At 37.1% G+C, this 16,530-nt stretch overlaps 1 protein-coding gene across 1 annotated transcript in view; it reads left to right on the forward strand.

The window, feature by feature from the left end:
* Positions 1–16,530, forward strand: part of LOC140153606 (RAC-gamma serine/threonine-protein kinase-like) — an 83,965-nt gene that overhangs the window by 61,247 nt on the left and 6,188 nt on the right. Inside the window, 4 exon segments of the mRNA XM_072176392.1 lie at positions 5,985–6,050; positions 11,409–11,600; positions 12,829–12,957; positions 14,508–14,722. Coding sequence (XP_072032493.1) covers positions 5,985–6,050; positions 11,409–11,600; positions 12,829–12,957; positions 14,508–14,722 — 602 coding nt within the window.

A 16,530-nucleotide genomic window follows, 5' to 3' on the forward strand; every position in this document is an offset into this window, starting at 1 on the left:
AAGAAGAGCCTATTCCCTGATCCGTAGAATTCCCTAGCTGGCTCGCTTCACTCGCTCCGTTTCAGGTTTTTTTCCTCAACAGCTACTTGCATCTCTAAATAGGTTTTGTGTCTGCAAGTCAAATACATGTGCACCCCTACATTGGCTTAGTGCTTTTACAAAAATGAACAATATGTAGACAAAATACAAACAAAAATTCATGGATCCAGTGGCCTCGCCAGGAATTTTTTTCTGGGGTGGCGGCATGGGGAGCAAAGTGATTTTCAGGGGTCAACAAAGTGAGATTTTTAAGTAATTTTTTTTTTTTTTTTTGTGGGGGGCAATAATTCAATAATAATTCAAAAATAAGTTTGTGTCAAAGATTCTATAGGCCTAGTGGCTTGACAGAAACATTGACTGCAGGTGAGGCCAGGTGTAGGGACCTGAACTACACTGGCTTCCAGAGAAGTATGGCACTTGTTTGCTCTGATTAATGCGAGAGCGCCCTGTTAATGAGTGACACATGCGGAGCTTATATGAGCTTTGACGAAATTACAGCGCAGTGGCCTATGGAGCAGTGTAATATACATAATTATGCAAAACTCGCAAATGAAATTTTGGGAATAAACTTTTTAGTTGATATCTACTCATATATACCATAAAAAGAGAATACTAGAATCGTAAAACACTTCTCTAATTAGTTAACATGTTTTTTGATGCAATCAACCTAAGTCATATATACCCAGGGAATTGCTGGCCGGGCCAATGTGGCTACAGGTCCGTGATCTTCTGCGTGGCATGCGAGGGGTCCAAAGTTCGAATCCCAGGGGTACCAAATGACTTCTTTGTTCATCTTCTCTCCTTTATTGTTTCTTCTTTCCCTTCCGATAGCAAAAAAGCCATGGGTTGGGTTAGGGTTAACACAGGTTTGGCAGTGTAACTTGTCCTATTGCCTTTCATGGGTTTTATAAGTTTGGGCAAAAGTCAAAATCACATGCTTTTATGATGCAAAAGAAATGAGATAGTATGAGCAGTCACAAAATAACAACAAGAAACTCTGGTTGGATGGTAGCCATATGAGATTCACACTAAGTGGCACGCTTTATCTCTTATTTCTGTTCTCAAATAAATCTGGGTCATATATGAATATGGTTCATAGGCTAGCTTGAATTCCTAGATGCACATTTTTATATGCTTATGTAACATAGAATTAAATAACTACTTGGAGTAGGTTTGCAAGTAGTTAATAACCCTTGACTGAAGACATATTTAAAGGGTACCACAATTGGATGATGTTATTCCACACAGTGTTTTACACGTGGATTCCATGTCAATTTTATTCTGGGTTGCCTGCCTGTTTTATCACCTTATGATTAAACTACTGTAATTTTACTTAATAAATGCCTAGATATGTCTAAATTATAGAAATGGCTGGTTTGTAAGTGTTTAATTTGATAATAAGAAATCCTGTGGCTGACACATTACTGTATTCAAATTGGTATCAGTTTTGGTTAAGGGCTTGGTCACCCGCCATTGCACAATATTTTTTGTGGGACCTGAGAGCATATCACATGCACCAAATTGTATTTTGAATACGAGGAATGTCCTTCTGATATCATTTTTTTTGCAATTCATGATATTATACAAATTTTATGGCAAATTATTAAAAATTGAAATTTTTGACATTTAACAGTCCTCAAATTAAACTTTCTGCGTGTTTCTACTGAGGGCCAAATTCCGTGCCATGCCGTGCCGTGCGGGTCATACCGGTAACAAGCCCAGTAAAACGATCTGGGTAATCGGTTGCCGTGTCATGCCGGGTCATGTGCTCGCTTTCGTGATCCACCTCTTGAGGTGGATCATGCCGGTCAAAGCGTGTAATCCGCGCAGTAGAAGCGAGCCGTGTCATCGGTTGGCGGGTCGAGGTCATGCGTGTTGCAAAAATAACGCGATTCATATCATTTCTACTTGTACAGTATAGGGCCTAGGCCTATAATGTAGTTCTTTCTGATATTATATACACTGGCCACATGTGTGACTCGCATGAACTTGATGAAGTAAAATGGATATGACTTTACTTAGTCTAGGCCTACTTCTTTATAGTTAATGAGTTGGTTATATTTTGGCTGTAAATTAATTATCATAATAGCCAATTACTAAATCCACTGGTAAACTAATGCAATTTGGATTTTACGAAAACACTAAATTGTGATTGTAGGTCATATGCCATGAGCTGCCATGCGTGGACATTTAAATTTAGGATAGGCCTACAACCGTCAAATCTGTTTTCCGTACTTCGGTTTACAGGAAAAAAATGCCGTGCATCGTAAATGCGAGACACGGCTTTCTGGTCTCAGTAGAAACAAGCCGGGTAACGGTGGCCGGATTATGATCGGTATTTTGTGCCCGGAAAATAGCGGGTCAAAAATCCGTACGCTCAGTATAAACACGCTGTTTATATCTACTTTAAGTGTATGTAGCTGGGATGAAAAGCCGACCATCAATTGAAAATTTTGACCTTTCATATTGAGGATATACGGGTTACTCCATATGAAATCAAGGAGGCGCCCCACCTGACCCCCTCAGATTTGCTTTATATTTTAGTCATATGTTGTACCTGTAAAAATAATAGAAACCTGCAAGTTTGAGGTCTGTAGCTCTTACAGATTTTCTGTGGCAGCCATTTAAAGTTGGATTAGGGGGGTTGAAATTTGGACCCAAAAGTTGCCTTTTAAATAAATTTCATCTTTGGGAGTCTGTGCCTTCTTTATAAAAAGAGAGAGAGGTCTGAAACTTTGTATACACACTAACTGCATGCCCAAAATTTCTGTAATTGCGCGTTGTGTCACGGGGTCATTAAATATGCAAGAAAAAATGTAATGTTTTGTAAACTGGCAAGTTTAGCCCCCCTAAATTCACATTTTTTGTCAGATTAATTATTTTTTGTTATCACTGATGCTATATATAGGATAAATACAATGCATATCCAAAAATTGAGGTCACAACTCATTTACATTTCGAACAGCGCCCTCACGAAGATGAAAATTATGGCAAAAACAACATTTTCAGGGGGCACAAAATTGATGTGGTCCACCTTCAAAATTGATAAAACATCACTTTTATATAACTACAAATCTTGAATTACAACTGTGCTAAGTCCCAGTAATTGTATAGGTTGACTTCATATAAAACAACAAGCCCAAAGTTGACCATTTTCTTATGATTGCATGTAGTGCAAATGTGCCGAATTCGGAAGGCTTAAAAGTCAAATTGGCCCCAATATTGAAAATAAAATGGAAATAAAAGTAAATAGGGCCAATAACTATGCATCTAGTCATTTATTTTCAATATTGTGGCCATTTTGACTTTTAAACCTTCCGAATTCGGCACATTTGCAGTACATGTAATCATAAGAAAATGGTCAACTTTGGGCTTGTCGTTTTATATGAAGTCAACCTATAAAATTACTGGGATTGAGCAAAGTTGTAATTTAAGACTAGTAGTCATATAAAAGTGATGTTTTATAAATTTTGAAGGTTGACCACATCGACTTTGGGCCCCCCTGAAAATGATGAATTTGCAGTCATTTTCATCTTCGCGAGGGCGCTGTTGGAAATGTAAATAAATGGTCACCTCAATGTCTTGGATATGCATTGTATCTATCCTATATATCGCATCAGTGACAACAAAAAAACCTTTTTAATCTGACAAAAAAAGTGAATTTAGGGGGGCTAAACTTGCTAGTATATACAAAACATTACATGTTTTTTTGCATATTTAATGACCCCGTGACACAACGCTGAATTACAGACATTTATTTTTTTTACTTGTTGACAAATTGGGCATGCAATTAGGGTGTATACAAGGTTTCAGACCTCTCTCTCTTTTTATTAGGAAGGTACAGGCTCCCAAAGATGAAATTTATTCAAAGGGCAACTTTTGGGTCCAAATTTAGATCCCCTACCCCAACTTTAAATGGCTACCATAGAAAATCTGTATATATTGAAAATGAAATGGAAATAAAAGTAAATAGGGCCAATAACTACTCATCTAATCATTTATTTTTAATATTGTGGCCAATTTGACTTTCAAGCCTTCCGAATTCGCACATTTGCACTACATGCAATCATAAGAAAATGGTCAACTTTGGGCTTGTCATTTTATATGAAGTCAACCTATACAATTACTGGGACTTAGCAAAGTTGTAATTTAAGACTAGTAGTTATATAAAAGTGATGTTTTATAAATTTTGAAGGTGGACCACATCGACTTTGGGCCCCCTGAAAATGTTGAATTTGCAATAAATTTCATCTTTGTGAGGGCGCTGTTCGAAATGTAAATGAGTTGTGACCTCAATATTTTGGATATGCATTGTATTTATCCTATATTTAGCACAAGTGACAACAAAAAATAATTAATCTGACAAAAATGTGAATTTAGGGGGCTAAACTTGCCAGTTTACAAAACATTACATTTTTCTTGCATATTTAATGACCCCATGACACAACGCGCAATTACAGAATTTTTTTATGACAATTGGGCATGCAGTTAGTGTGTATACAAAGTTTCAGACCTCTCTTTCTTTTTATAAATTTAGACCCCCTACTCCAACTTTAAATGGCTGCCACAGAAAATCTGTAAGAGCTACAGACCTCAAATTTGCAGGTTTTTATTATTTTTACAGGTACAACATATGACTTAAATATAAAGCAAATCTGAGGGGGTCAGGTGGGGCGCCTCCTTGATTTGATATGGAGTGACCCATACATGAAATTTCATAAAACACCTCTAAAATATTTTGGTCTTTTGGGAAACTTTTTGTACACTCTCAAGTCCCACAAAAATGCTGTGCAAACGTCGCTATCTGAGCCCTTAAGTTACAAAGTGGAACATTTATTTTTGTTGTGAGCAGGTTGACTGATATGGACAGATGAGCCTCTTACATATGTACATGTCTAGATATGTGGCCCTATCAAGCAGACTTGAACATCAATTTCCAGATTTTTGCATTGTGATTAAGGGGGTACTACACCCCCTGGCCAATTTTGTGCCTATTTTTGCATTTTTCTCAAAAAATTATAGCACATTGGGGACAAGTAAGATATGTATATTATAGGGGCAAGGACCACAACTAATGCACTTGAAATTTTATTTCAGCACAGACAGCAGTTGTGGAGTTACAGTCAAAAATGAGGGAAAACCAATATTTGTTCAATAAATCAATAACTATTTGCTTTGAGTTGCTGAATTTTCAGTACAGTAGTTGTAGTCCTTGCCCCTATAATATACATATCTTACTTGTCACCAATGTGCTATAATTTTTGAGAAAAATGCAAAAATAGGCACAAAATTGGCAAAGGGTGTATTACCCCCTTAAAAACCTTAATTCAGCTTTAATTTGATACAAATTCCATCAAAATGTGACCTAAGGAAACTAAGTCACAGTTGAAAAAAGGGGTATTAGAGAACTACCTGCCGATTGGCCAAAAAGAAGTTTTCATTATCAATTCGACCAATCAGCAACATTGTTAGAATAATTTCACCATGCAAAAAAAAATTGGGGTGAATTATTTGCAAAGCTCCATTCTGATTGGTGTTTAAAGTGAAAATATCATGTAATTGACCAATCAGAGGCCATGTTAGATCGGCAGGTAGTGCTCAGCGACATTGGCCTCATTTGACTTGATGGGGTCATACATAAATATAGCAACATGTAAAAGATGGTGATGATTCATGCATGATGTAATAGGAAATGTTTAAAGCGCTACAGTATTGTCAAAACATTATTGTTTGTTTGTTTATTGTATGTATTTATTTTCTTGACAAGTTACACATTGTATTTTTGCCCATGTCACAGTGTTTGATAATTTGGTTTATCCAAACAATATGGCAACAGCGCGAATAGCGTTACCCCGGCCGCTGTACGTCTGAATCCCTGATTGAGTCCTTCCGTTTTGGATTGCCGGTTTTCCATTACCCTTTTCCTGTTTTTCTCTTCTGCTCAGGATGAGGTGGCTCACACGCTGACAGAAAACAGAGTGCTACAGACTACTAATCACCCATTCCTAACGGTGAGTACAGAGCTAGTACGTCAGCTGGTGACTGACTGCAGCCTTCTTCTGCCAGTACAAAAAGACATGTAATATATTCAAGTCCACATTACCATACTGCCTTTAGCTTTGGCTTCATGCTAGCCTTTATTGGGCTATTCCATTTAAATTGACAACAAAGATTTAATTTGACAATAGTTTAATTTCAATATTTTTATGGGAGAGAGGAAAGGAGGAAACTCTTTAGATTTTTAATGAACTTTTTTTTTAATGAACTATCATCTTCCAGCACTTAGTCATAGTATACAAGTGTCAGGCCCATAACCAGGATATATTTTTTTTGGGGGGGGGGACTGATTTTGAAAAAGTGGACTTGGGCGGATTTTGAAAAAGTGGATTTTTTTCTCAAAATTTGGACCTTTTTTTACCAAAAAGGGCTAAAAAATCTCTATTTTTTGCTTGCTATGCTCACAAATGAGACTTTTTTTCTAATTGGTCCCCTACCGTCATTGCTGCAACAGCTCAAACAAACATTGGGATTCATTGTAAAATTATTATAATCTGATCTACTGGACTTAACGCTTTCGCGATTTATGTCAAACGGGAGGAGCCTTCACTCAATAAGGGAGGCGGGCTAGGACACAACTTGGCAGGGGCCTATTGTTCAGCGATAAAGAAGATCCTTCACAAGGTTAGGCTCATCTTCGACCTGTGACGTAACATCCTCTTCACAGGTCAACAAACTTTTGCCGCTTTAACATCAGTTGGCCTGATAATGCATCTGAGATAGGATGTGAAATATTGCCACTCATCAAAACGTAAGTCCAGTAGATCAGATTATAATAATTTCACCGTTATTTATACCTGGATGAATGATAATCTTCATAATCGTATTGGGATTCATTATTGTTTTGAAATATTAACAGGACTACTGAATGCAACAGGTGTTGATGAGATTCTATTATAATAATATGCAACGTCTATCTGTGTGTGTGTGTGTTGTGTCTGTCTGTCTGTCCGACTATTTTCTCAGAGACTGGGGGGGGGGGGTCGCACGTTCCACTAACTTGGTGGGTGGGTGCATCTTGACCTGAGACAGAACAGGTTTGTATTGGTTAGTGGGTCAAGGTCACCTGGGGGTCATCTGAGGTCAAATTAGTAAAAACTGTCATATGGGCATGAGACTTGGTGGCTACAGTCATAACATTTAGAGCCAAATTATTGTTTTGGAAGGTCATTTTGGGGTCACCAGGGGTCATCTGAGGTCAAATTAATAAAAATTGTCGTATGGGTATGAAACTTGGTGGGTACAGTCACCATCAGCCAGGTTATCGCGACAGCCGAGAACTGCCAAATACGGATGGCTGCCTAATTTTTAATTAGGAATTTTAACTCAAATGAGAATTGATTTGTTGGAATGATCACATCTGGCTTAGCATATAGCAAAAACAAAAAGGAATGCTCCAATGATGGAGCAAACCCAATTATAGAGAAACAGCAAAATTAAGCATTTACTAATAGTAAAACAAATAATGTCAAAATAAAACAATCCAGATTTAATAAAGTAAAATAGTTTGACCTGACAAGAATATATGTTGAACAAACAATAATTGTTTGCCAAGGTTATGGTGACTGTCAACAATATTGAAGTAGCATAATGCATAATATGGATAGTACATACATGAAATATTTATTTCTAGGTATTAAAAGCAAAGAAAACCAGAAGTCATTTATTCTTTCTGTATAAATGATAGCAAACCCCCACACACGCACAGATTGACTTGAAGATTCATTGCCTATTTAGATATATTCCAACAAGTTAGATGTAGGAAGCATGTTTTGTATCAACAAAAGGAAAGATACATACAAAGAGATGGAGTGAGAGAAAGAGAAAGGGAAAAAGAGAATGCAAAGCATGGAAAATAATTTCAAGGTCAAGATGAACCTAGTAAAAATCTGCACAGACATGCAAATAAATCTAGGATGTCTTAAAGGGCAATTGCTGCTCTGTGACAAGTTTACCTCTTTGGTACAAGGAATCAACAGAGTTTTGACTGTAAATCACCCCCGGGGTGTCACTCCCATTGTGGCCTGTACACCATCCGCGATAATCAACTTTCGAAAAGCAACCTAAACAAGGATTTAACCCTTGGCTAAAACAATACCCTAAACAGGTAACACAGGCCTGTTTTCACACCCTAAACACTAAACAGGGATTTTATTCCTTGCATCAAATTTCATACCCTAAATTTCATTTCCGCGTATTAGCAATTGCAATATTGCTACCTTTTTTTCCAATTTTTCATGTTTTTGACACCCTAAACACGATATGCGCGTATCGTGCCTACCCACGAAAAACTACCCTTTTTACGCGTTTTTATTATCGCGGATGGTGTACAGGTCACAATGGGAGTGACCCCCACCCCCCGGGGAAATACCCCAAACCCACCCACGTCCTTTCCTGTCACTTGAATGTTGATCCTCTCATTATACCAACAAAGAAAGATTTTTGGTCTTTTTGTGCATCACAATGACGGTGTTATTTGAAGATCTTGGAAATGGGCTATTCCATTTAAAATTCACACTACCCCTGTGGAAGATTTTGGATATATCTTCCACAGGGGGAGTATGTTTTTCAAATGTAATTGGTCAGGGTTAATCATTTTGAAACCTATATTACTCCTTCTGTATTATGGCTTTACCTATATCTTCCACAACTGGAGTGAATATTTCAAATGGAAGTTACCCAATTGTCCATTCAATTTGAAACTCATACCCCCTCTGTGGAAGACTTTAGCTAACTCTTTCAAAGAGGTAGTGCAGGTTTTAAATGGAATGTCACAATGTAACATCAGGAGGTTGCTTGCAATTGAATCTGCATAAAAAAAAGATATAAACTTCCCGACGCAGGCCAATGGGCTATTCCATTTAAAATCCACATTACCCCTGTGGGAGATTTAACTAAAAGTCTGCCACAGAGGGAGTCAAAGTTTTGAATAGAATACACAATTTGGTAGCTTCCATTTGAAATGCTCACTCCAGCTGTGGAAGATATAGGTAAAGCCATAATACAGGGGGAGTATAGTACTCCCCCCTATGGAACATACTTCCAAAATCTTTCACAGGGGTAGTGTGGATTTCAACTGGAATAGCCCAATTGCAATCAAGAATAAATGATACCCACCCAATATTTCCTAATTCTTGAAGCACTGTTTGTTAGGGTAGTGGTTCTTAGGTAAATTTATTTAAAAGCCTACACAGTACACTAATGCAATACTATTTGAAGTTTATTCATAAATGTTACAAACATTTAAATCCCGATATTACCCTACAAAAAGCAGACATTACACACATTATGTGCTGTAACGCATGGCGATATATGATTATTGACTGATACACTTTGACTTGCAGTCACTAGGCGTTAAACTTGATCAAAATTTGCTGGATCAATAATCTTTGTTGGCTTGCCTTTCAATAATTTGTTGTTGTGTTATCTACTGTGATCCAGGGCAGTAAAGCAGTGGATGGGAGCGCATACACAATAAATGTTGCTTTTATATCAGTAACGAGGCCCTGGGGATTTTTATTTTGCGTTCATCTCTCATCGTTTCACAGCAGTGCCATAGCATCACTTGTGATTTGTTTACGCTTGCACGACAAATTCTATAAAATGATATTTGTTTGTTTGTTTGTTGAAGAGTAAAAAAATAAGACAGACAAGGGGATGAAAGAATGATAAATTATTATATTGAAATTTGCGGAGAAAGGAGGATTGAAAAAAGTGATTAAAATGTGATAAACATAAAATGGAAACTGAAAATGAGCAATAACATGTGCATTTTATATTCTAACAATATCACATTTTGCAATTTGCAGAATCATGCCATGTGTCACCAACCTTAGAATTGTTGAGACTTAAAGACCCATTCAGTGATCCCAGTGCAAGTGTGAAAAAATTAAAATTGTTTATAAATTGCTTAAAAGTGAAAGATAAGTCATTCAAATTGTCATTTGGTATTTTTGAAATGACAAATTTGGCAAAAAGCGAAGAAAACAGCAGTACTGATGAAGTTGAAGCCCCATTCAAATACATGTAGCTAATTTAGATACTGTCAGTATCTAAATTACAGATTCGTAAAATGTCTTATTTTGTCTTAAATACACGGCTTTCGGCTGAACCATTCGCAGGCTATGTTAGCACATCTATGACAATGACAAATGTACCAAAATCTGAATTTTGATGATTTTTACGATCATCCGGATGAGCAAATCACTGAATGGGCCTTTAATTCAGATATATATGTGTTTAGATATCATGCAAATTAGTCATAGGCGAATAATGCCAATTTAAAATAGCAGTTTGTTTGTTTGTTTTATTTCTTCTTTAACCTGGGACACTCAATCAGTTGATAACACAATTAAGCATCTGTTCTTCCTCGAGGCCCAGTTTTATTGATTAAATTGAAATGTTTGATTTTGTAGGGACCTTACCTATCAATATGTGTGTCTGAGAGGAAAGGAATGTAGGGGGAACACACAATTTTGGGGACAGTTAGGTGACGAAAAAAAGAAACACTGTTCTACGGGCGGACGGACCTTGCAAGTAGGGTCGATCGGTTGGCTTTTTTTGTGTGTAATAATTTGTAATTTGAGAAAATACAAAAAAATATTTTGTTCCTGAAACTTCTGAAATTTGAGTCGGCATTCATTTGTACAGGAATTTTTTTCACCAATATGTTCAAAATCTGGGTCAGTCGGGCCCGTAGAACAGGATTTTCTTTTTTCGTCGCTTTATGGGGAACATGGAAATGTTAAAATTAGGGGAGGGAAATAAGCAAATATGAGTTAAGTATCCACGGTTGTGATGTGTGTATCCTCATGTAGATCCACGTTTGCAGGTAATTACAAGCGCACCCTACAGACACCCGACACCTGCATACACACACCCAGGGTTCAAATTCGTTTAAAAAATTTGCGTAGCAGGTTTTGGCTAATTGATCATAATCAGGATACTTCCATATACTAAAGCACTATAAAAAGTGCTATACAAAAGCAAAATTGGGTAGCAGTTACTTCAAAATGTGGAGCAAATTGCTATGCGATACAGCCAAATTCGAACCCTGCACACACCTCAGCATGCTTGTGTATACACACACACATATACAGAGAAACAAATGGCCAACAAAATTAAATGTATTTAAATATGTGAATCAAGTTTGAGTTAATACCTCCTTATCGATTAAGTAATTAGAATCGCCCTTGAATGTTGACATTAATATCACTTGCCAAACTTGATTTAGGCCTGGAATATTGATCAGACAGACATGATTAGAAGTATCACTCATCAAATAATGTATATTTTCTGTATCTTCTATATAGGCACTGAAGTATTCATTCCAGACAAAAGACAGGTTGTGTTTTGTAATGGAGTATGTCAATGGTGGAGAGCTGTTCTTCCATTTATCACGTGAAAGGGTATTTTCTGAAGACAGAACGCGGTTCTATGGAGCAGAAATCATATCGGCCCTGGCCTATCTACACAAGTGTAATGTTATATATAGGGATCTCAAGGTGAGTTGTCTGTAAAGATGCAGTATTCACTAGGATCATGCTCATCTATCAGGGCACATTTCTTTAACCCCAATAGAGTTGCACATTCATTTGAATGACCTTTAAAAATTTGGGTACACAAACTCATACTCTACAACTTGAGGTCAAATTTTGCTCTATGATTGTTTAATTGAGGTTATTGAACTATGGCATTGGGATGAGGCCATTGTGGTCCATAGTGATTACAAAAAAGATACTGGCTTCTTACTTGGAAAGCCAGTGTGTTAGAATCAGATAGTCTGCTCTCAGATTTGTGCGATTTATTGTTGGAGTATGGGTTTCAAAATGATTGACCCTGACCAATTACATTTGAAAAACATACTCCCTCTATGGAACATACTTCCAAAATCTTTCACAGGGGTAGTGTGCATTTCAACTGGAATAGCCTAATTGCAATCAAGAATAAATGATATCCACCCAATATTTCCTAATTTTTGAAGCACTGATTGTTAGGGTAGTGGTTCTTAGGAAAATTTATTTAAAAGTTTTAAAAGTTTATTCATAAATGTTACAATCATTTAAATCCCTCAGATAATTTAAATTATCTCAGATTCGTGCGATTTATTGTTGGATTTTGGCTTGTTCTTAAAAAAAATATGACAATGATACACTATACGGTGCTTCGCCTCAAGTTGTGATGTATGTGGGTATTTTACTTAGCACAGTATTGCATTTGCACATAAAATTAATCATGCAGAGTGTACATGCACGAATACAATAGCAGTTTATCGGCACGCTTCAAATCTTTGATCTATTGTATCCCATAACTTCTTAACTATATGTCGCACGCACACAAACATTACATTTCTAGGATCCATGGGACCAGATGAATAATTTGAATAGTTAGTGTTTGAAAGTGTTATTGGAATATAATTAATTTTTGTCCCTTGTGCGATCATGTTGGTGGTTGATACCCTTATACCCTATTCCCTGATCTCTAGTGTTCGCTAAAAATAGAGTGCTCCGATCAAGCGTTTGGCTTGCTCGCTTCGCTCTCACCGTTTCAGGTTTATTTTCAACAGCTACCTACATTCCTGACTCTATATCAAAGTTTGCTGGGTGCATGGCCAAGTTGAATTCCATTCAGCAACATGCAGATGTGGCAAAGTGTGTTCTCTATGATTCTGATCTCTCTGAGCGTAGCATATAAAATGATTTATTCATTTTGAATCTTTTTTTTTTTTTCCAGTTGGAAAATCTGTTACTAGACAAAGATGGACACATAAAGATAACAGATTTTGGTCTTTGTAAGGAGTCAATCAGTTATGGGGATACAACCAAGACATTCTGTGGTACACCAGAATACTTGGCCCCCGAGGTGAGTAGTCAACTTGCTATTCGCTGTCGTAGTGCATCTTAGAATATAACCATTGCTAGGTCAACTGGCTCACGCTTTCTTTGTTACGAACCACTGATCGAAATGATCATAACACAAAGCCTATGGCATATCAAAATTCGGAACAGGTGTATGAGCCCAGGCTTGAACCAGTAACCAATGATTACTAACGTGCACTACAACAGCAAATAATCTTATACTACGAGGGTCATTCAAAAAGTTCTGCATCCTCCCTCATATCTCAGCTTTTGTTACTATTTCTATCATGGTCAAATGATCTTACACCACGCTACCTACCTTATAAGTTTCACGCTGGTATTTCAGTCTCCTTTTGGTATGAAAACCAAAAAATATTAATTTGCAGGCCCCATGTTATACTGTGTGAATAATAGGTTAACCCACTTTTGGCACATGTTGGCTACACAAAATCTGAATAAAACATCTTTCAGACCTAAAATTTCAAAGGATCAATGACGAAAAATATTATATGAACTTTCCACTGATACTAAAATCTCCAGTTTGATAGAGAAAAAGTGGGGATGTTGATGGGACCATCCTCATTTGCGTAGTACATCAGAATATTGACCTCTCAGGTGAGGAGTCAGTTGGTATATCATCTACTACAGGTAAATTTAAGTACTTCTTGGCCAAACTGGAACATGCGTGTTGCGTCCATGTAGCGTACAAAGTGTGTACGCAATGTAAGGTGCATGTATGCTTTCTTCTGTACTGCGCTATGTGCGAGTGTGTTTATCGCGGAGCCACTGGTGTTCATAGTGTTTGATCTTGGCCAAGAATTACTTAATTTACCTGTAGATAAAGTTGGACATAATATGAAGATAATTGACTTTGGTTGAAAAAAATTTTTTAAGCATTCATGGGATCGAACCTTGTTAGTACACCTGAATATTTGGCCCTTCATGTTGATACACATAGATAACAAAAGTTGGTATTTATGTGGTACTTGTATTCTGTTGTATAGTACACCAGAATACTTCATGCGTGATGCAAATACGTGAGGGTGGGTTGGTGTAGCACTCGCCTCTCATGACTGCGGCTGGAGTTAGATTCCCAGCCTTTAGTGAACATTTGGCCAATACGTCCTTGCAGATTTTTTCCTGGGCACTCCCGTTTTCCTCTTGCGTCTAAAATGGGACCTCTTTCCATATTCCTGTCCCATCACCTTGTTGTGTTATAGCTACAATAAATTCGCTTGAAACAATACCTTGAAATCCATTTGGTGGATAAAAAGTCCCACATTATAAATCCCTGTTGTATTTATTTTGATATATTTATATTCTTTATATGATTCTATGATGTATTTAATTATAAATAAACTCATTTTTTTCATCAGGTTCTCCTTTATTATTTGCGACGCTTATCTTGATTAAAAAAAAAAAAGTGTTTATTTATATAATTATTCCCGTCGATCATGCCACTGTTTTTCTGTGGTATTTAATTATGCTGTCAATTTGATCAGATTTTTAGATATACACTATTTTATTCACTTGCTCATGTCCATCCTGTTTCAGATTCTAGAAGATACAGATTATGGGCGTGCTGTAGACTGGTGGGGCACTGGTGTAGTCATGTATGAAATGATGTGTGGTCGATTACCATTCTACAGTCGAGACCACGAAGTATTGTTTGAACTCATTCTAACACATGATCTTAAGTTTCCAAAGACATTGTCAGACAATGCCAAATCATTACTCTCGGGCTTGCTACACAAAGATGCTAGGCAACGGTAAGTAGCTCTTTAATGGAATATTTGTGTTTGGACCAAGTAAGTGCCTACAATTAATTATAGTCTTAGGCCAAAAAGAAAAGATTGTTTGCTTGTCCTCCACAACTTTTTCAGAATTGGGTCGTCAGTCAGTCTGGATTTTTTTTTTTTTTTTTTTTTTAAAGGTCATAGCCAACACATGATTGTATGCCTTTGATTAGCTTAATAAATAGCCTGAATAGTTGTGAATTGGGATATTTCTCTACTGTATACCACTTCATGTTTTTAAAACAGTTTAGAAGTGTGTAGAAACTGTAAAAATACTTTTCAGGATGTCAAAAATGTTGAAAGAAAAAAAAACTTTTTCTGGAATTTCCAAAATTAGGGTCGGTATTCATTTGTACAGTAAAAAAAAACCCTATTTCCAAATTTTCTAGATTACGGTTAGTCGCTGGAGGACAAGCAAACAATCTTTTTTCTTTTGGCCTTATTTGTGGCAGTGGACACACACGAAACTGGACATTCACAGTCGCTTATATTACAAATAGCATAAATTAAAGCATGTCCAGCTTAGGATGATCCATTCTTCTGGGTGTAAACGGACCACATGTCAGGTTTGAACTTTGCATCAGGGGTCAATTTCACTAAACTTTACGAAGCTTCTTAAGTCTCAAAATCATTCGTAACTTACGACAAGTCGTAAGTTCCATTTCACTAAACATACTTACAAATGGTACCCTTTGTAAGTAATAGGGATTTACTACAGGGACCCTTCGTAAAGCTACGTCTAGTATTGGGCATTCGTAACTTTACAAATGGTTACTTGAGTTACGAAGGGTTAAAAGTTTAGTGAAATGGACCCCATATCAATGTGTGTATGTGTGGGGAGGTGGTGCATGTGTATTTCCTGCCTATAGGGGACATTTTGTGTGTTTTTCTCACACCAAACTGGGACTTCATGACAATCAGTTGTCCCACATTTGTTAATCTTTCCCAGTATGTAATTGCCCCATTCTAAATATGTCTCGAATACACTTTCCACAACTGGGAACCTCCAAAGGCAGAAGAATTGAAATATGTGGAAAAAAATCAGCAAAAGTCCCATATTGGGAAAAACAAGTTTTTGTCAGTGATTGACACACAATGCTTACAAAGTGTGTGTTTGTTTTCACCTACAAACGTGGACCTTGAGTCCACAATTATGTAGTGAAAAACCACACACTGCGAATCACGTCCATAGTCGTAAGACAGGGGCAGAGGGTACTATACAGCATAACTTTGCATATGGGGTAGGGTCCTCGATCGTAGGTGTAATACCAGGTCCACGGTTAGCAGAAGTCCATGTTTGGATTATGATATATGTCTGTGTGTGTGGATCCAAGGTTTCACTGTTAACAACCACACACATACAATACAGGTCCACAGTTGGTGAAAACATGTAAGGGTGTGTGAGGATGTGGGAGTGAATGAATTTATATATAACTGTTTATAATGTAGTTAATACTGTCCATGAACAGTGGATGTCCACAGTCCCTGTGCATACGCTGTTACGCACAGGTGTCTCGTGTGTACAGTCCCAGTGTTTACAAACGCATAAAATAACAACCACACTAGGATCCTGAAAACTTAAAAAAGAATCCACTGTAAAGCAAATATAATTGGGACCTGCGGTCCCATGCTGAATACCTCAATGTGGTGTATCGCTGTACGGATTCACAGTCTTGAGTATCAAAAATAGGTTTTCCATGCAAATGCTTTTCTTGCATGCTTTTATACAACATTTACATGTTGTTGTTGGAATGATAGTGCTTGGGAAAGCATGCATGCAA

This window comes from Amphiura filiformis, chromosome 5, assembly GCF_039555335.1.
Source record: "Amphiura filiformis chromosome 5, Afil_fr2py, whole genome shotgun sequence".
NCBI classification, from domain to species: Eukaryota; Metazoa; Echinodermata; class Ophiuroidea; order Amphilepidida; family Amphiuridae; genus Amphiura; species Amphiura filiformis.